This window comes from Equus przewalskii, chromosome 18, assembly GCF_037783145.1.
Source record: "Equus przewalskii isolate Varuska chromosome 18, EquPr2, whole genome shotgun sequence".
NCBI classification, from domain to species: Eukaryota; Metazoa; Chordata; class Mammalia; order Perissodactyla; family Equidae; genus Equus; species Equus przewalskii.
In genome coordinates this window covers 55565862-55588005 of record NC_091848.1, presented here as the reverse complement: position 1 = coordinate 55588005, position 22144 = coordinate 55565862, and the positions used below count along the sequence as shown (strand labels likewise).

Sequence of the window (22144 nt, the reverse complement as noted above, 5' to 3'; positions counted from 1 at the left end):
TCTGTTTTTGCTAGTTCGTTATTAGTGTATAGAAACATTACTGATTTTTTTATGTTTATTTTGTACCCTACAAGTTTACTGTATTTCTTGATTACTTCTAATAGGTTTTTGGTGGATTCTTTAGGGTTTTCTATATATGGAATCATGTCATCCACAAATACTGAGAGTTTCACTTCTTTCCTTCCAATTTAGATCACTTTTCTTTCTTTTTTTTTTTGACTAATTGTTCTGTCTAAAACTTCCAGTACTACATTGAATAATAGTGGTGCAAGCAAGCATCCTTGTCTTGTTCCTGTTCTCTGAAGAATGGCTTTCAGTTTTTCTCCATTGAGTAGGATGTTGGCTGTGGGTTTGTCATATGTGGCCTTTATTATGTTGAGGTACTTTCCTTTTATACTCATTTTATTGAGAGTTTTTATCATGAATGGATGTTGGATCTTGTCAAATGTTTTCTCTGCATCTGTTGAGATGAACATCTTTTCTTAATGTGGTGTATCACATTGATTGATTCATGGATGTTGAAGCATCCCTGCATCTCTCGAATAAATCCCACTTGATTGTGGTATCTGATCCTTTTAATGTATTGTTGTATTCAATTTGCTAATATTTTGTTTAGGATTTTTGCATCTATGTTCATCAGCTACATTAGCCTGTAATTTTCCTTTTTTGTGTTGTCATTGTCTGGTTTTGGTATCAGGGTAATGTTGGCCTTGTAAAATGAGTTAGGGAGCATCACATCCTCTTTAATTTTTCAGAAGAGTTTGAGGAGGCAAGGTATTAAATCTTTGAATGTTTGGTAGAATTCACCAGAGAAATCATCTGGTCCTGGACTTCTGCTTTTTGTTGATTACTGTTTCAATCTTGTGATTGGTCTATTCAGATTCTCTATTTCTTCTTGATTCAGTTTTGGGAGGTTGTATGATTCTAAGAATTTATCCATTTCTTTTAGGTTATCCAATTTGTTGGCATATAGCTTTTAATAGTATTCTCTTATAATCCTTTGTATTTCTGTGATGTCTGTTTTAATTTCTCTTCTTTCATTTCTGATTTTATTTATTTGAGTCTTTTCTCTTTTTTTCTTAGTAAGTCTGGCTAAGTCTTTCTCAATTTTGTTTATCTTCTTAAAGAACTAGCTCTTAGTTTCGTTGATCTTTCTCTTGTCTTTTTAGTCTCTATTTTGTTTACTCTTGCTCTGATTTTTATTATTTTCTTCCTCCTACTGACTTTGGGCTTTTTTGTTGTTCTTTTTCTAGTTCTTTCAGGTATAGTGGAAGATTATTTATTTGAGATTTTTCCTTGTCTGTTGAAGTGGGCCTGTATTGCTATAAACTTCCCTCTTAGTACCACTTTTGCTGCATCTCATAAGTTTTGGTATGTTGTGTTTTCATTTTCATTTGTCTCCAGGTATTTTTTGATTTCTCCTTTGATTTGTTCATTGATCCAGTGGTTGTTCAGTAGCATGTTGTTTAGTCTCCACATATTTGTGACGTTTCCAGCTTTTTTCTTGTAGTTGATTTCTAGTTTCATAGCATTGTGGTTGGAAAAGATGCTTGATATGATTTCAGTCTTCTTAAATTTGTTGAGGTTTGTCTTGTTTCCCAACATATGGTCTGTCCTTGAGAATGTTCCAACTGCACTTGAGAAGAATGTGTATTCTCCTGTTTTTGGATGGAATGGTCTATATATATCTATTAAGTTTGTCTGGTCTAGCGTTTCATTTAAGGCCACTGTTTCCTTGTTGACTTTCTGTCTGGTTGATCTATCCACTGACATAACTGGGGTGTTAAGGTCTCCTAGTATCATTGTGTTGCTATCAATTTCTCCCTTTAGGTCTAATAATAGTTGCTTTATATACTTTGGCACTCCTTTGTCAGGTGCATATGTATTAATAAGTATTATGTCTTCTTGATGGAACATCTCTTTTATCATTATATAATGCCCATCTTTGTCTCTTATCTTTTTTTCTTGAAGTCTGCTTTGTCTGATAAGTATGGGTACCCCACTTTCTTTTGCTTGCTATCTGCTTGGAGTATCATATTCCATCCCTTCACTCTGAGCCTGTATTTGTCTTTAGAGGTGTGATGTGTTTCTGGGAGGCAGCATATTGTTGTGTCTTGTTTTTTAATCCATCCAGACACTGCGTCTTTTGATTGGTGAATTGAATTTGTTTACATTTAGAGTGATTGTTAATATATGAGGGCTTAATACTGCCATCTTGTCTTTTGTTTTCTGGTTGTTCCCAATTTCCCTTGTTTCTTATTCCTTGTATTTCTGTCTGTCATTTCAGATTGGTGGTTTTCTGTGATGTTTTTCTCAGTTTTCTCTTTATTTATGTTTTGTGACTCTGCTCTGATTTTTTGTTTTGTGTTTACCATGAGGTTTGTATAAAAGATCTCATAGATGAGATAGTCCTTTTTATGGTAGCCTCTTATCTCCATTAGCCTAAGCAGGTTCCATCCTTTTCCTCTTCCTCTTCTATTTTTTTGTTGTCACAAATTACTCTTTTTTGTGTTGTAAGTTTCTGCCCAAGTTGAAGTGTTTATAGTTATTTTTGATGCTTTCTTTACCTTTATTCTTTTTTTTTTTTTTAAGACTGGCACCTGGGCTAACAGCTGTTGCCAATCTTTTTTTTTTCTTCCCTGCTTTATCTCCCCAAACCCCCCATGTACACAGTTGTATATCTTAGTTGCAGGTCCTTCTAGTTGTGGGATGTGGGACACCACCTCAACGTGGCCTGATGAGCGGTGCCATGTCCGCGCCCAGGATCTGAACCCTGGGCTGCTGCAGCAGAGCATGCAAACTTAACCGCTCGGCCACGGAACCGGCCCCTACCTTTATTCTTTATGTTATAATTGTTTACTAACCTATTCTGATATACAGCTGCAGTGTTCTGATTCTGTTTGTTTATCTCCTTGATCAAAGCTTTGTAAACCTTTGCCTTTTTGTTCAGGTAGGAGGGCTCCTTTCAACATTTCTTATAAGGCAAGTCTAGTGGCGATGAACTCCCTCAGCTTTTGTTTTTCTGGGGAAGCTTTTACGTCTCTGTCATATCTGAAGGATAATTTCACTAGATAGAGTATTCTTGGCTGATAGCTTTTGTCTTTCAGTGTTTTAAATATATCGTTCCACTCTCTCCTAGCCTGTAGGGTTTCTGCTGAAAGCCTGATAGGGGTTTCTTTGTAGGTTATTTTCTTCTCTCTTGCTGCCCTTAATATTTTTTCTTTGTATTGCCTTTGACGGTTTTTTTTTAAAAGATTTTATTTTTCCTTTTTCTCCCCAACGCCCCCCGGTACATAGTCGTGTATTTTTAGTAGTGGGTCCTTCTAGTTGTGGCATATAGGATGCCACCTCAGCATGGCCTGATGAGCGGTGCCATGTCCATGCCCAGGATTTGAACTGGTGAAACCCTGGGCCGCCGAGGCAGAGCACGCGACCTTAACCACTTGGCCACAGGGCCAGCCCCACCTTTTGACAGTTTTAATAGTATATTATATTAAAGACCTTGGAGAAAGTCTTTTTGCGTTGAAGTAATTAGGAGTTCTGTTATCTTCATATACTTACATGTCCAGTTCTTTCCCCAGGTTTGGAAAGTTCTCTGCTATTATTTCTTTGAATAAGTTCTCTACTCTTTTCTCCTTCTCTTCTCCTTCTGGAATGCCTATTATGTTTATGTTATTTTTCCTAATTGAGTCAGATATTTTTTGAAGAATTTCTTCATTTAAAAAAAATCTTAGTTCTTTCTTCCTCCACCTGAATTATTTCTAAGTTTCTATCTTTGAACGCATTGATTCTCTCCTCCATATGGTCTGCTCCATTTTTAATGCTTTCTGCACAATTTTTTTTATCTCATTAATTGTGTTCTTCATCTCCAGAATTAGTTTGATTTTTTTTTTTAGAGTTTCAGTCTTGGAACTCTTTCTGTTCATTAATTTTATTCCTGAACTCATTCAACTGTCTTTCTGAGTTTTCTTGTAACTCACTGAGTTTCTTTACGATAGCTCTTTTGAATTCTCTGTCAGTTAGATTGTAATCTTCTGTGACTTCAAGTTTGGTTCCTGGAGAGTTGTCATTCTCTTTCTGTTCTGTGTTACTGTAGTTCTATATGGTGTTTGATGAATTGATCCTTGGCTGGTGCATTTGTGGTAGTAACCACCTTTCTTATTAGGGTGTGGCTCTGGTTACTTGGTTTCTGAGCTGTGTCTGGTTGTATTTGACAGCCTGCAGTTTCCACTCTCACTACCTCTGCCAGAGGCATCGTCAGTGCCCTCATTGTGCTGCTTGTGCCTCTGGATTTGCTGGTCCTTGCTGCTCACTTAGCAGTTTTTAAAAATAATGAGTTGGTGGTTCCCTAGCATCCTCCAGCTGTGGTCAGCTAGCCTTTTTTAAAAGCTGTCACTGTGAACTAATGGGTTTATTCAAAACTGATGTATTTAGGTACTTCAGTTTGGCAGTGAATGGTAGGAATACTCATTGCTTCTTTGAAAACAATTTTAAAATATTTGGAACCGTAGTGCAACTCTGTGGAAGTGCCCCTAAACAAGAAAAAAGGTTTAAAACATTATAAGAGTAAGGGGAGTGAATCAAAAGGATAGATATTTTTGAACTTGAATTTTATTTATGAAAACACCCAATGATGCTATAAAGGTAAATTAAGAAGGAAGCCTATTGTGGCTTAAAAATGTATCTTGTCTACCCTGGTGCCATCTCCTCTTCTTTATGTCCCCTAATTGCAGTTTGAAAGCTGAATGGCTCTATAGTCAAGGCAAGGGGAGAGCATATCGGCCTGGTCAGCATATCCAGCTTGTCCAGTATCTGGCTACAGTCTGTCCTCTCACTTCTACACTGGGTCTTCAAACCGCAGAGGATGCTAAACTAGAGAAGATTCTGAGCAAGCAGAGGTAAGCCCATTTATTTGTGGCAGCTGATGAATTCACAAGTGAAAATACCTCTGAGTCTTTCCTGTTGGGTTAGTAGGACTGAGCCAATTGCTGTGGCCCACGTTTGTGGGCACTTGGGCCCCTTGTCACTGCCCCAGTCCTGCAGAGGAACTGAATCACACAGTGCAGTCCAGTTTACTCCACGACTACATTGCTAATCATTTCTTGAGTAGGGAGAGTAAGCAGTATGGGGGAGGGGGATTTTTAAAAAAAATGTATTTGTCCTTTTAATGTAGATGTTTCATATGAACTTTTAAATACGAACATTAAGAAGTATAGCTAGAAGCATTTAGTAGTCACTTCTTTGGTTAGAGATCCTGCATTTGAATTTTTGTGCATGTATATGCATATGAGGGTGTCTATGTGATTTAAAAATAAGTTTCTTAACCTTTTTTATCTGATGTGTTCAAATGAGACTGTGTAATTTGGTGGTGATTAAAAGTATCTACTTTGAAAACTGTAAACTTCTACCTTTTTGATCGTGTTACCTAGGAAGCAGAAAGGCTTTCTTTTTTTGCTTTGTGTTAAATCACGTCAGATGTTATTGATTTTTAGGTTTCACCAGAGGCAGTTGATGAACCAAAGCCAAAATGAAGAGTTGTCTCCTCTTGCTCCTGTTGAAACCAGGGCACCCCTTGTACCTGAGCATTCCAGCCCTGTTCAAGACTGTCAGATCGTCCAGGAAAGTGGTATGAAATTCATGATCTCTCATGCTTTTTTTCTGAGTCGTTGGATCTGTTGGGTATCATAAAACAGAAAAAGTATATACTTTCATAATTTTTATTTGTTAACTTAAATGAACATTTGGATCTTATATTTTATATATATGTATATACGCAGACATACATATATAACTATTATATTTCTAATTTTTAAAAACATTCAGTGAACTGCTACCTTTTGTATTGACCTGATACTTTGATTATTCTTATGATTATTGCAAGAATTCATTTTCTTAAAAATATTTGGTTTGGTGTTTTAGGCATATTGGAGGATATCACTGAAGGCATCTTATTACATTTTACTGTATTTTAGGGATTAGATTTCATTAAAGAATACAACTAAGAAAAAATATCTGTTTAAACATTTAGTGGTTTAAGCGATACTCTGTTGATTCTTCTAGAACCTGTCATCCAAGTCAATTCTTGGGTTGGGATAAGCAGTGATGATGATCAGTTATATGGTGTTAAGAATAACTTTCCAGCCTCTGTTCACACGGCAAGATACTCTCGAAATGACCTGCGCCTGGAGGACATACAGACCGATGAGGACAAGCTGAGCTGTAGTCTTCTCTCTTCAGAGTCTACTTTCATGCCAGTTGCATCAGGACTGTCTCCAGTTTCACCTACAGTTGAGCTGAGGCTACAAGGCATTAACCTGGGCCTAGAAGATGATGGTGTTGCAGATGAGTCTGTGAAAGGGCTGGGAAACCAGGACTTTGACAAGGAAGAGGAAAAGGCTTTTTGGGCTGCAAAGGAGAATTCTGTTCAAGCGATGAAGAGTCCGATCAGTACAGAGGTAAATGAGAAAGATGGGCCATTACCATGTCCTGAGCCAACAGTAACCAGTGCTGTCTTGAAGGATGACACCCACAGTCTTACATCTTCTCCTGAGTCAGTTGGACACAATGTCTTCCATACACAGCCAGACGGTGAAGAAATCATGTCTCAAACAGCTTCAGAGAAACTTCCCTGCAGAGTTTTAACCCAGAGATGTGTTGCTTTGGGACAAGATAAAGTTGCCCTTCAGAAATTGAATGAAGCAGCCACTAAGCTTCAGGCCTGTTGGCGAGGCTTTTATGCCAGGAATTACAACCCTCAAGCTAAAGATGTGCGTTATGAAATCCGGCTACGCAGAATGCAGGAGCACATTGTCTGCCTAACTGATGAAATAAGGAGGTGAGTCAAAGTCCTGTTTAGTTTGTTTGTTTGTTTAGTTTGCTTGTTGGTTGGTCTGGGAGTGTCAGAGTCTTAGAGTTGATTCAGAACACTGCATCATTGCTGTTGTGGTTAGAACACTAGTCACACCATCTTGCCACTCTTGCTTGACTTGTTTCCGTAAGATACTGAAAGCATCTGGGTGGCAGAGACTGTCATGCATTTCCATCTCCAACACAGCAATTGGTGCATAGATGCAGGATAGCAGTAAATGTTGAATGAATGCATGCCTTCTAGATGTCTATAAACCTCAACAGAGAAAGGTACAGAAAATGTAGAAAAGTGAATAAGTATAAAAATGAGAAGATGAGAGGGGCTGGCCCCGTGGCCGAGTGGTTAAGTTTGCACGCTCCGCTGCGGCGGCCCAGGGTTTCGCCAGTTCAAATCCTGGGCGCAGACATGGCACTGCTCATCAAGCTATGCTGAGGCAGCATCCCACATGCCACAACTAGAAGGACCCACAAGTAAGAATATACAACTATGTACCTGGGGGCTTTGGGGAGGAAAAGGAAAAAAATAAAGTCTTAAAAAAAAAAATGAGAAGATGAGTAAGTTTACGTAGAACTCAGTAGGTGACATAAGAAATAAAATAACAAGGATTTAAAAGGGCTAAAATTCTGGGGGAATGGTCAGAATTTTCCTTAATTCTATGGCTCACATGTTTTACTAACTCTCAACCCAGGAAAATTAGGATTTTGTAAACTTATTTTCAGTATTAGTATTGCAGCTAGCAATATTAACATTGTTATAGGTGGCAGAGGAGGAGGCAGTAAAAGAGACTGAGAAGGGACAGCCCAAGTGGTTAGAAAACTAGGAGATTGTGTATCCCAGCTGCAACAGGGGAATGTTGCAGGAGAGAAGAGAGGTGCCGTAGGAAGGACAGAGAACTATACATTAGATTTAGCAGCTGGAGGTTATTGGTGACTGTGTTGAGGGGTCCCCAAGACTAGCTTCAGGTGTGATGATTTGCTAAAAGGACTCAGAAGTCAGGAAAGCTATGCTGTTCATGATTATGGTTTATTACAGCGAAAGGATACGGATCAAAATCAGCAAAGGAAGAAGGTGCATAGGGCAGAGTCCAGGGGAGACCAAGCACCAGCTTCTAGTTGTCCTCTCCCAGTGCAGTTGTCCAGACAGGGCTTGATTCTCCCGGCAACGATGTGTGACAACAGCTATGAAGTATTGCCAACCAGGGAAACTTGCTGAAGCCTGACATCCAGGGTTTTTTTTGGGAGTCAGTCATATGGGCATTCAGTGTCTGTATGACTGACCTTAACTACTCAGACCTCAGCCCCCACCTGAGGTCAGACTGATACAGTGTGGCCCCAGGTCAACAAAACTGGTACTCACCAGAAAGCACATTGTTAGCATAAACTATCTGATTTGGCCCAAGGCCCTACATATACAAAGGTACTTTTATCAGGCAGGATATTCCTAGGGCTTGGAGGTTATCTCCCGGGAGCTGGTCAAGGCCACTCCTGTCTTTGGAATTTGCAGGGTTTGAACACCCCAGTCCTGCTGAGTTAACCTTTCCTGCCCAGTGAGCTTCCTAAGAGCAGTGTCAGTGGTGTAGTGGGATGAAGGCAGTTCAGAATTGGTTGAATGGTGAATGAGAGATGAAGAGTGAGTGTAGCCAACTCTTTTGGGATGTGTTGCCTTGAGGAAGAGAAGAGGGTAGGTGGTTGCTGGAGGAGAATCTGGAGTTAAGGAAAATTCTTTCTTAAAGATGAGAGATATAGAGCATGTTTATGTATTGATGGAAATGATTCAGTAAAGAGGGAAAAACTGACGGTGCAGAGGAAAGAAAGGAGAAGTGCAGGAATGAAGTTCTTGAGGAGGGACGAGAAGGGATCCAGTGCACAAGTACAGGGAGAGGCTGAGGAGGGAGCAGGAGCAGGTGGGGTGGCAGGTTTGATGGTTGGGGATGGGGAGGTCCTGTCTGATGGATGCTTCTCCTTTTTCAATACTATAGAAGACATAGTCAACATTTGAGAATGAGGAGAGGGGTGAGGGTGTGGGAGGTTTAAGGAGAGAGACGTGAGGTCTTCATCTTAACAGTGAACTTATAGGGGGAATGGAGGAGGATTGCTGGATACTGAGGAAAAGCTTAAAGTGCAAGACAATGGGTCAGGTTGTGTCATTTTCATCAGCAACTCTCAGTTGTTCTGTTCTGATTTGGGCATGGTTAATTTGGTGCAGCCAGGAAAGGGTTATTTTCTAGGTAAATATGGTGGGGAAGAGAGAGAAGGGCAAGGGAGCTGAAGATAATTGGGAGGAGATGATTATAATGATGGATCTTGGAATTTAAACGAGGTAAAAGGGAAGACAGGAGGAAGGGATCATTAGTTTGGAGGCATACATGAAGACTGGACGTCTAAATTGTTGCCCTGGGATGCAAGAGCAAGTGAACTGGGAGCATAGGAGGTCGTGGTTGTGGGGTGCTTGAAATCATTTTTGAAAATGGTGTAGTCAAATGATTGGGTCTAGACTGAGACTTTGAGAATGAGTGATGGTGGCTTATTGTTACATAGACCATCCATGTGAATGTTGACGTCTCCAGAAATGATGCCAGGAATGGGGAGAGAGAAAGACTGGCGCTGAGACTTGAGTGAATGGGGGTAGATAATGGGAAGTCAGTACTTGAAAAAGTTTGGGGAAATTTAGCAGGATAGCTGGACTTCTTGCAGGAGGAAGGTAAAGAATCATTTGTAAACAGCAGAATCATCTGACCCTGATGTGTGAGTGAAAACAATAGCTTCCACTTGAGAGGGCTATGGTGCCCTTAGAAGTGGGTCTGATTTGGTCAAGGAAAAGTTCGGAGAAGTGACTGAGTGTGTATGGGAGTCCCAGATGGCACAGGAGAAGGGCTGGAGGGGCTAGAGAAAGTGGGTCAGAGGTTCAGAACAAAATGGTGGGGACAGTCTGGGAGATAATGGACAACTAAGGGAACCTTAGGTTTGTGATGGGGGTAAGTATTGGGAGGGCGGCAGTGAGCCCAGAATAAAACTTTAATGAATGAGGGGAGGTGATGGATGTGGAGGTCTGTTGATGACAGCAAGGAGTATGTCAGGGATTGGTGCAAACAGGGATGTGCAGTTTGATGGGAAGAGTCCTATTGGCCTCTTAGAAGAGGGTGTTTCAAGCTGTGATCCTAATCCTTAACAGTTTTGAGGCTTTGAGTAACCACTCCTTTCTGTAGCTCCTGCCCCTTTGCTATGTTTGGCTGGGAAATTGAGGCCAAAAAAGAACCATTTAGTGTTTCACTTTTCATCACTGGCAATACTTTATAGAACCAGTATAATCTGAATTTCAGTCACATCTCACCTGGCTTCTACATTAAGTCATAGTTTAAAACTAATTTCAGGGGCAGGCCCTGTGGCCAAGTGGTTAAGTTTGTGCGCTCCGCTTTGGCAGCCCAGGGTTTCGCCTTTTCGGATCCTCAGCACGGACATGGCACTGCTTATCAGGCCATGCTGAGGTGGCGTCCCACATGCCACAACTAGAAAGACCTGCAACCAGAATATACAACTGGATACTGGGCTTTGGGGAGAAGAAGAAGAAAAAAACCAAACAACTAATTTCAGCTTAGGTGTTCTAAAAGTGGAAAGCACTATTAGATTATTAATCTCTCTACCATGCATGTGTTTGTTAGTTGAACAAGAAGTACCCTTCCTTGTGTCACTAATGGATTTTGGATTATTGTAGATTAAGAAAAGAAAGAGATGAAGAACGTATTAAAAAATTTGTACAAGAAGAGGCTGTCAGATTCCTTTGGAACCAGGTAAAGCTCCTCCTGCTGATTTACCTAATGGTATGAACAAAGAAAAATTCTGGATTTATCGAGCTAATCATAGAGTCGTCAGGCATACTAAGCACCCTTTCTCAAGGTTAAGTATGTGGTTTGTGTTCTTTGCCTCTAACTCTGACAAAGAACAGAGAATTTGGTTACATTCTATTTAATTTGAAGAAAATTATTTTCATAATTTTGAGCAGAAAGATAAAGAAGTATAGAGCTGAAGGAAAGTGACTAAATGATGGATGTGATAACTTTCCCACAGATATAAAAACCCAGTTTGAAGTTTTATGTAGCTATCCATCTTGTCTTATCTTTTGAGAATATTTGAATAACAGGTGACTAAGATGGTGTATGATGGCTACAATATGCATGTCCTAAAAAGTATGCATGACTTCTTGGGAGAAAACGCATAACCCATAATAGCACACTCTAGGGACGGCTCCAACAATCGGTTTTACTGTTGTTGTAGCCCACCAAACGTTTCTTGATGATAATTCCTTGGAAATATTTTTATAAAAGAATTTGTTATAGTAGGATTTTACCTGAAAAATTGAAAAATAATTATTGATTTTTAAGGTTTTAAAATTACTAATAGTAAGGGAGTGGTTCAATAAATCATGAGGGTAACAATTCTGTGAATACCGTGGAGTGGTTAAAAAGACTAAGGTGACAGTATGGACTGACATGGAAAGATCTCCAGAATAACATTGTTCAGTGAAAAACAGCAAGTCGCAGAACTTAGGGTTCCATTTGTTTTTAAAAGCCCCCTGTGTATTTGGAAATACATAGTAAAAGGTCTGGAAGGATACATATCAAACTGCTATTGGTGATTACCTTGGAATGTAGTCAAAGGGAAACTAAAAAATTCTCTGTATTGATTTCTTGTTGCAGATTTTACAGAAAATTTTTGAGATTTTTAATTATACCCTAAAAATGTAAAGGTCATATTATCAAGAACTCAGGATATTTTTAGGTATTTTAGAGTTGCATATACCATATTGTTAGATAATATTTAAGAACTCTTATCCCAAATGGATATCTAAAATGAGATTTTTATTTTAGAGAATCTCCTTCTATGAATAGGCTCTATCTGTCTTATTAAATAGACCTCAGTGTATGTTACTGAGTACATTATTGACTCCTTAGTCAGCTGTATGTACGCTGTTGTACTTCTGTTGTTTTTCCAGTAGAAGCAAGAGAATTGCTTTGGCCCATCCCTACTCTCCTGGCAAGGGCCTTTAGTTACCAAGCATGTGTACCGCTTGTGTCAGCCTGGTTTAGGCTGGGGGAGCCATGTAAGGTAAAGGGAGTCAGGCCATTTCTGATCCACTTCTGCCATTTACCAACTTCATGAGTGTTGGAAAAAAGAGCTCAAAGGACAATCATAAAACAGGCATGATTTTTATTTTATAATAAAACTATATCCTTTGGTTTATAGGTAAGGTCTCTACAAGCTTGGCAGCAGATGGTGGACCAGCGTCTGAGTTCCTGGCGTTCTGACGTTCCTCCTTTATCAAGTACTCTAGTGCCATCTAAACCTCCATCATTCACCCAAAGTCAGGAGTCTTCCTCTGATCACAATTCTGATTGGTTCATTGCTCCTGATGAAGCACCTCAAGAGAAATCCTTACGGGAATTTCCAGACTCTGGTTTTCATTCCTCCCTAACAGAACAAATTCACTGTTTGCAGGATTCCTTGGATTTTGAAAAAAGTTCCACAGAAGACAGTGAAAGTTCCATAATGGGGAATTCTGTTGACACAGTCAAATATGGCAAAGAGTCAGATGTAGGGGATGTTAGCGAAGAACACGGTGAATGGAGTAAGGAAAGCTCAAATGATGAGCAGGATAAGAGTCTGCTTGAACAGTATTTAACTTCAGTTCAACAGCTAGAAGATGCTGATGAGAGGACAAATTTTGATGAAGGGACAGGAGATAGTAAGCTTTACATAGCTTGTTCCCCTGAAAAGTTAGATGTCTTGTCTGATATTGCTTCTGTAGATGATGCTCATGGTTTATCTCCTGCTTTGCAAGCTGAAATCAGTCAGACACCAGAGAATTGTAAATTAAACGCAGAAGTGCAGGGGCAGCAGTCAGAATGTGAGTCTACGTTTCACGTGTTGCATGTTGGTGTTATTGTGTAACATATCTGGTTGCTTGGGAAGCAGAAATCCACTGGACTTAAGAATATTTTCAGTTGCCTTTTTTTGTTTGAAGGGAAATATTCCCCACAGTTTTTTTACTATGTATATAGAGTTTGTATTCTTATCTTGTATTTTCCATATTCTAGGTACTGGGCTGGATCTTCATTTTGATTTTGTTAGCTTTTTACTTAACTGTATGGTAGCAAACGATATTTATATTGAAAGCTCTGTGCACTTTATTTCTTAACAACTGAATTGCATCAACAGTGTTCCTGTTTTTTTATGTACTCATTTCCTTTCAAAAGTTAACTAGAATATCTTAAAGAAGATAGAAAAATTTACCTTAAAGATATAAATAAAAGAATTTTGATTCTTCTGTATATGAGGAAATTAATTATGTAGTAAGGAATGCAATTTGTTAAAGTAAATATAAAAGAGAAATATGAGGACTGTGAACTATTGAAATTTGCCATCCTCCTTGTCGTAAGAACATGTTTTTAAAGACTTTTGAGTTAAGGAAAGCCTTCTTATAAGCAAAAAGGGAGAAAAGATAAAATTATAGGATTTTTCAGTGGCGATGATTAAAGTGTTTCATGGAAATCTTTAATGTCATGCATCAGTTTTAACATATGAAGCAAAGTATTCCATCCAGAATCAAAAATCAAGCTTATTTAAAGAGGCTACACAGGAATATTTCTCTTCAATATAAAGAAAGCAGCGCTAGGCTCCATTCCTGTGGAATGATGTCACAACATTTATCATCTTTTCATTTTGTGCTTTTTTTACACCACAGATAAGCATTTATGTGCCAACACATTGCCTGAAATTAATGTATATTCATCTTCTCTGTTCCTGCTTTGTATTTTCTTAAGTGTTTCAGCAGAAGGTCTATGGTCATTTTCTTCACTTTTTGACCTCTGCCTCATAGTGAAGAACATCTAAAATAATACTATTGGTAGGATATGAATGACTTTTTTTTTTAAATGACTATTTTCTATCTAAATCTCTGAAAAAATGCCACATTTGGAAGACAATTTAATGGTGGTTAAGAAAAAAAAAACCTTACTTATTTGTTTACTTGTTAAAAAAATATATATCTATAATTTCAGGAAGAAATGATAATACTGTGTTTGAATGTTATAGATGGATGCATTCTCAAATCAAGGATAATTTTTGGAAGCTTGATATTTTATTCTTTGAGAATGTTCTAATATCATTGAACAATGCATATCTGATTGCCCCCAATCTATGGACATACAACTGTTTAAAACTATGGCAATACTTAAGTGTCATCTAAATTTAGGTGCTAAATATCTATTCATTATTCTGTTATTCACCAGGTCCCCTTCTTTGAAGTTATATAAAATTAAAACTTTTGATCTTTCAAGAATAAAGTCAGGGATCACATCACACTTTGTCGTTAGCAGAAATGTATCTTTGTTGTGGGTAAGATGTGTTTTTCTCAGTTTGTGAATATGTGGCCCTCAGGTTGGAGGACTTGGATTTCACTCTTAGAAATCCAGACTCTCTTGAAAAGGATTTAGTTTTTGTCTTATGAATGAAACAGGAGTCTTATGTTCAAAAGGATTTTCCCTAGTGAAGCCTATGTAATGTTGAATGCATGTTAAATAAAAGTAGAATTTTTTACGTTTTAAATAATGCTAGTTATCTTTTATGAGTGATTTTGAATTTCTTCTTAAGTATACCCTATTTTTCTATTTTACGGTGAAGTGCCTCGTTTGCTGCCCATAGTTAGACAAAGGAAAACCGCCTTGCACCGCACTCTTACCGAAGTGCTGCTCCTGGTGCATGACTTTCTCCTCAAAGCTGGAAGGTCCCGCTGCAGTATTACCTAGGCAGGTTTCTGACGACATCTTCTCCCTCTTCTCTTTTTTTAAGAAATGACAAAACACAACTAAGTTCCCTTGAACATCAACATTTGTCAGCAAGATTTCCTTTTTTACCTTTGCCTTATTTTTTTAGCCCACAAATAAGTATTCAGCACACTTTTATTTTTAATTGGCAGAATATGATAATGATTAATATTCTGCTCTTCATTCTATTTAACTTTACTAGTGTTTTGAAGTACAAGAATATCAAGTAGCCCCCTACCTTAACTGTACAGATTATCTTGAATGTAGATAGAATGAAAATAATGTAAATTATAATGCAGGAAAACTGGCATCGACTTAATATATTTTAATAGGTTTACAGTGTAATTTAAAATAATTTATGTAACTAAGATATTTGGTTTTAACTCCATGGGCTCTTCATTGGCCTGGCTAAGGAGGGAATGGGTTCAGTAAGGTTTAGGAAATCGAACATTAAGATGATCTTTGTGTTTCCTCTAACCAGAGAGGTTTAGTTCAGCTGTGCTGTTTTAGTTCCTATCAGTTCTCTTGATTTATGGAAAATTCAATATATCAATTAGATATTCTTGCCGAAGCACAGAATCATGCCATGTGAGAATTGGAGCGGGACCTTAGAGATGATCTATTCTAATCTCTTTGTTTTAAAGATGAAACTAAGGCACAGAGAAGTTAGATGACTTGTCTGATGTTTTAGCTAGTTAGTAGTAAGTAAACTGAAAACGTAAAAGTTACTGTATTCCAAAATCTTAATATACGCTCTCTCTAAACCTTTACGTTTACTGAGTCAGTAAGAAAGTCTCTGCATATTTTTCATTCTTTTTGAAACGGAAAAAAGCTTCTATAAGAGCTAGAACTCTAGCAGTCAAGGCAAAGTTTCTTGTAGAAATCAACTAAATCATTCAGAACCCTGAGTGAATTTTCTCCAAGAAATGTGATTTGATTAAAATGGTTTCTAAGAGCGATAGTAGAAATTAAAATTTTAAAAGAATAACTACATCTGGAGTCCATTTATTTGGTGATATGAAGGTTGCAGAGGTATATAAAACTTTCTAGTGAAATGCTGAGTTTGATTGTGTTTCATCTTGGTGTTGCAGAACAACAGATGTTAACGTTTTAAGTCCCGTGGTGTGCAGAAAGCTCCAATCATGACACCTGATACATACATCATATAGTTTGGTTTTATAAGTTTAATTATAAAAGGCCTCAAAATATGCATGTTTATGAAAATAGTTATTTAAGCACACATTTGTTTGCACATAGGCAAATAACTTTATTCTTGAATAACATAGGTGCCATTCTTGAGTGTGGATTTTTATTTCATTTTGGATTATTTTAAATATGCAAACACCTTAATAGTGTGTTTTCCTGTTATCTACTTAGGATAAGTCTAGTTCCTCTTTTTATAAGTATTTTCAGAAACAAGATGGGCTTAATTATATTATCTCCCTTGGTACTTTTTTTGGTGCAGATTCTTAGAATTGGATTTATAACAATAATATAAAAGATAAAATCTTTTTTTTCTGGAGAATTAAGACATAGTAAAAAGGGAGCATATAAAGTGAGTCCGATCATTTCCCCATTCATAAATGAAAAGAAAGAGACTTCATTGTTTAATGTATATTTTTATTTTGTCATGTACCTTATTAAGGGATATTTATTATATTGTAATGTTTTAACTTTTAAACATATGACCCCCTCTTTCATGAAGTAAAGCAGAGAGGGTCTGTAAGGAACATGCTAAACATTTTCAGTGATATTGTTTTCGCTGATCAAACCTATTGTGCCATATTAAAATTAAAAGTCAAGTAAACCAAGTAGTCCTCACAGCCTTGGACAGAGACAAATAATTGTCTTTTTAAATGAGGTGCTTTTTATTTGTGAATGAGTAGAAATACTAAATTTTAATTCCTTAATTGATTTTAGTGGATAGCAGGAATCACTCTGTCGTGGGTTTGTTCATTTTCTAATTAAATTTCTTTGAGTGTTTTGTAATAATTTTAATGTTAAACATAAGAGTTAGAATGATTTGATTTTGGACCATTTTTAGATTTGTCTTTAATTTTGTTGTAAAAATAGTGGATTGGTTAAAGTGGTTATGGTTTGTTTTCTGAAGGCTTACTATTTTATATTGTACTTATTTAATTTGTATTTCAGTCTAATTCTAAATAAAAAGTTTGTACATTTGTTGGAGTGATTCATCTGTTTATTATGGTGATGAGTATTAATGGTTGTTATTCATTATGCTTGTAATTAGTGGATAATTAAAATTCACAACAAATTGCAGATAGAATTCTGATGAAGGTCCAGAGTATTGTTATATAAGTGAATTTACAATAAAACAGTTCTAGCCTTAGGAAAATGGATATGAAACGAAAGGAATGCTAATTTCATTTTATCTGATGTAGCTTTCATTACTTCCAGGGTACTGGAATTCTGGGGGTAGAGAAGAGCAGATGTTATTCCTCAAAGAGCACAGATGACATGTCAGATGCCGCTGAAACAGTGAGTGCTGAAAGTTAGGGAGTGAGTGAGTAGAGTAGAAGCCCTCTTATTTGACACAGTTAGGACCTGTAGTTGGTTGGTGTTCTGGACCGAATTATATCCCTCCCCAAATTCATGTGTTGAAGCCCTAACCCCCAATGTGCCTGTATTTGGAGATAAGGACTTTAAGGAGGTAATTAAGGTTAAATGAGGTCATAAGGGTGGGGCCCTAATCCAACAGGACTAGTGTCCCTATAAGAAGAGGGAGAGACCTCAAGAGTCTTTTTCCATGCACACCCAAAGGAAAGGCCATTTGAGGACACAGGGAAAAGGTGGCCATCTGCAAGCCAGAAAGAGTGGTCTCTCCAGAAACCAATCCTGCCGGCACCTTGATCTTAGACTTCCAGCCTCCAGAAATATGAGAAAATAAATGTCTGTTATTTAAAAAACAAAATACCACTCAATCAATGGTGTTTTGTTATGGCAGCCCAAGCAGACTAATACAGTTGGTTAATCAAAAAACTGGTTAGAGGGGCCAGCCCAGTGGCATAGCAGTTAAATTCACGTGCTCTGCTTTGGCAGCCCAGGTTCGCCGGTTCAGATCCCGGGCGAGGACCTATGCACCACTTATCAAGCCATGCTGTGGCAGGTGTCCCACATACAAAATAGAGGAAGATAGGCACAGATGTTAGCTCAGGGCCAATCTTCCTCAGCAAAAAGAGGAGGATTGGTGGCAAATGTTAGCTGAGGGCTAATCTTCCTCAAAAAACAAAAAAATCTTTTTTGAGATGTAATTGACATTCAGTGAACTGCACATATTTAAAGTGAACAATTTGATAAATTTTGACACATAGACAAGATGATGAACATATTTATCATCCCCAAAAGATTTTTCATCTCCTTCATAACTCCTCCTCCTGTTTTATCTGGTTTCTTTTACTCAGCATAATTATTTAGAGATTCACCTGATAGTTCATTCCTTTTTATTGCTGAATAGTATTTCCTTGTATGTATTTGCTATGACTTGTTTTTTTGCTTTTTTCAATTTTATTAAAATTTTTTTCTAGCTTTATTGAGAAATAGTTGACATACTGTAAGTTTAAGGTGTACAACATGATGATTTGATGTATATATTGTAAAATGTTTACCACAAAAAGGTTAGTTAACATAAGCATCAGCTCACATAGTTACAATTTTATCTGTATGTGCGTTGAGAATTTTTAAGATCTGTTCTCTTAGCAACTTTCAAGGAGTTTTATGGTATTAGGTCTTATGTTTAAGTCTCTAATCCATTTTGAGTTAATTTTTGCGAGTAGTGTAATGTAGAGTTCCAATTTCATTCTTTGGCATGTGAATATCCAATTTTCCCAACACCATTTATTGAAGAGACTCTCCTTCCCCCACTGAGTATTCTTGGCTCTCTTGTCAAATATTAGTTGATTGTATATGCAAGGGTTTATTTCTGAGCTCTGGATTCTGTTTCATTGGTCTATGTGTCTGTTTTTTTTATGCCAGCATCATACTGTTTTGATTACTACAGCTTTGTAGTGTAATTTGTAATCAGGAATTGTAATGCCTCCCATTTTGTTCTTCTTTCTCATCTTTGGCTATTCAGGGTCTTTTGGTTCCATATTCAGGTTCCATATGAATTCTAGGATTTTTTTTTTTCTTTTTCTGTAAAAAAACTCCATTGGAATCCTGATAGGGATGCATTGAATTTATAGATGGCTCTGGGTTCTATAGACGTTTTCACAATATTAATTTTTCCAATCCACGAACATGGGATATCTTTCCATGTATTTGTGTCTTCCTCAGTTTCTATCATCAGTATCTTATAGTTTTCAGTGTATAGATCTTTCACCTCTGGTTAAATTTATTCCTAAGTGTTTTATTGTTTTTGATGCTATTGTGAAGGGGATTCTTTATTTCTTTTTCAGATAGTTTATTGTTAATGTATAGGAATGCAAATTATTTCTGTATGCTGATTTTGTGTCCTGCAACTTTAATGAATTCATCAATTTAGTTTTAACAGTTTTTGGTGGAGTCTTTAGGACTTTCTATACGTAAGATCATGTCATTTGCAAACAGGCAATGTTTACTTCTTTCCGATTTGGGTGCTTGCTCTGGCTAGGACTTCCAGTACTATGTTGAATACGAGTGATGGGAGTGGGCACCCCTGTTCCTGATCTTAGAGGAAAAGCTTTCAGCTTTTCACCATTGACTATGATGTTGGCTGTGGGCATGTCATATATGGCCTTTATTGTGTTGAGATATGTTCCTTCTATACCCAATCTGTTGAGAGTTTTTATCATGAATGGATGTTGAATTTTGTCAAGTGCTTTTTCTGCATCTATCGAGATGATCATCTGATTTTTATCTTTCATTCTATGAATGTGATGTATCACATTTATTAATTTGTTTATGTTGAATCATCCTCATATGGTGTGTGATCCTTTTAATGTACTTTTGAATTTGGCTTGCTAGTATTTTGTTCAGGAAATTTACATCTATATTTATCAGGGATATTGGCTTGTAGTTTTCTTTTCTTGTAGTGTCCTTATTTGACTTTGGGATCAGCATAATGCTGGCCTCATAAACTGAGTTGGAGAGTGTATCTCCCTTTTAAGTCTTTTGGAAGAGTTTGAGAAGGATTGGCATTAATTCTTTAATTGTTTGGTAGAATTCTCAGTGAAACCACCTGGTCCTGGGCATTTCTTTGTTGGGAGGTTTTTGATTATGCTGATTCAGTCTTCTTACTCACTGGTCTGTTCAGATTTCTTCCTGATTCACTCTTGGTAGGTTGTACGTTTCTAGGAATTTCTCCATTTCTTCTAGGTTATTTAATTTGTCATCATATAATTGTTCATAGTAGTCTCTATGATCCTTTGTATTTGTGTGGCATTAGTTGTACTATCTCCTCTTTCATTTATAATTTTGTTTATTTGAGTCCTCTCTTTTTTTCTTGGTTAGTCTAGCTAAAGCTTTGTCAATTTTGTTTATCTTTTCAAAGAGCCAACTCTTCGATTTTTAATCTTTTCCATAGGGAGAGAAAACAGATTAGTGGTTGCTGGGAGTTGAGGAAGGGGCTGCACGTGGAAATTTTTAGGGTGACGAAATTATTCTGTATGGTACTATGGTAGATACATGATTGTATGTATTTATCAAAACCCATAGAACAGTACATGAGACTGAAGTTTTACTATATGTAAATTTTAACCCCAAAATCTCAACTAGGATGTCAAGGGCTCTTAGGATGGAATGTGGACTATGGCAAATGAATCTGGCTTATAAATAACAGAAATTTATTTCTCACAGTTCTGGAGACTGGGAAGTCCAAGATCAAGGCACCAGCAGATTCACTGTCTGGTGAGGGATAGATGGCCTGATTCATAGATGGCCACCTTCTTGCTGTGTCCTCACATGGTGGAAGGGCAAGGGGGTCCTCTGGGATCTCTTAAGCGGAACAAAGAAATACACATTGAGTCTGAAATAGATAAAGATATTCCTACACGAGATGACAAGCCCAGCACATGCTGTGAGGACTCTTGTATCTCTTGGTAAGGAGGTGTTCCAGGCTAAGGCTGCATGCATGGAAGACTGCATGCATGAGACTCTTTCCGAACAGAGTCTGGGAAAACAGTGTCTTTCTCAAGAGTCAAAAGGTAATTGAGGTTAAATGAGGTCATAGGGTGGGGCCCTAATCCGATGAGATTGGTGTCTTTATAAGAGGAGGAGGAGACACTAGAGAGTTCTTATTCTCCCCCTGCCATGTGAGAAGACAGTGAGAATGTGTTTATCCACAAGCCAGGAAGAGAGTTGTCACCAGGAACTGAATCAGCTGGCACCTTGATCTGGGACTTCTAGTCTCCAGAACTGTGAGAAAATAAATTTCTGTTGTTCACACCACCCAGTCTATGGTATTTTATTATGGCAGCCTGAGCAGACTAATACAGGTACCAAATACCTCTTCTTTTTGTCTCCTAACCTTGGCAGCATCCTCTCACAGTCTTGGGTGTTTTTGGAATAGGGTGGTTGGTACCTAATGTGACAACAGTCACTTATTTTGAACAATGATTTGATGGTTCCTGGGGCCCAAATTTCAGTCACTTGTTCAAAGGCAGGAAGCAAAGGAACTGAATCAGGAACTGAGATGGGCTCAGGAGTGCTTGTGCCCCAAGCTACTGCCATCAGAGACAGAGCCAGATTTGCTGGTGAATATCCCCCAAGTTAGCTACATCAGAAATAGGCTTAATTTGCTTTTACTTATTTAACCTTAAAACATCCATGCTTTGTTTTGCTTAGAAAAATAAAATTTAGTAACATTAGCATCTAAGCCATTTTTGCAGACAGGTCAGAATATGACTAGTTCCTTTGGTCTCATATCATAACATTAAGACGTTATGTTCTCGTCTTTTATTTCCCAGCTCTCAAAGTTAAGTCATCATAAATGCAGCATCCAGAAATTCCTTATGCTGTGTTGTAACTGGAGATAGCAAATTCAGGAGGAAGAGATTTGGGACGCTATGCTAGGTACTTTTCATTTGTCATCTCATTTATTCCTAAGTGCAGGTAGTGTTGCCCCTAATTTACAGTTGAGGAAACGCACTCAGAGAAGTTAAGTAATTTGCCTTGGATGGCACTGCTAGTGAGAGCAATGCTGTGGTTCACAGGCAGTCAGGCTAGGATCCAAAGCACATATCTTGGTACCGTAGTATTCTGCATTGGGAGTGTGGCGACTTTGCAATCAGAAATCTTTTAAGAATTGTGCAAATTAATAAACAGAAACCTCATTTAAAGTGAAGTCGGGGGTGGGGGGAGGGGTGGGCCAGAAGCAAGAGCTCTCATGCCCCATGACAACTGCAGAGCCCAACAGGAAGAAGAGACTTCCTCTTCTTGCCCAGCAACATCTGGGCCAATGAGAGACTGTCACAACTCAGCCAATGAAAAGCCACTACACTTAGAACTCCCAGTCTCCTCCA

At 37.8% G+C, this 22144-nt stretch overlaps 1 protein-coding gene across 1 annotated transcript in view; it reads left to right on the top strand.

The window, feature by feature from the left end:
- Window positions 1–15937, top strand: part of CEP97 (centrosomal protein 97) — a 29278-nt gene extending 13341 nt beyond the window's left edge. Inside the window, exons 7-11 of the mRNA XM_008540716.2 lie at window positions 4734–4898; window positions 5493–5626; window positions 6061–6835; window positions 10580–10655; window positions 12109–15937. Coding sequence (XP_008538938.1) covers window positions 4734–4898; window positions 5493–5626; window positions 6061–6835; window positions 10580–10655; window positions 12109–12813 — 1855 coding nt within the window. The 3' untranslated portion in view covers window positions 12814–15937. The remainder of the gene's footprint in view (window positions 1–4733; window positions 4899–5492; window positions 5627–6060; window positions 6836–10579; window positions 10656–12108) is intronic.
- Window positions 15938–22144: the final 6207 nt, after the last annotated feature.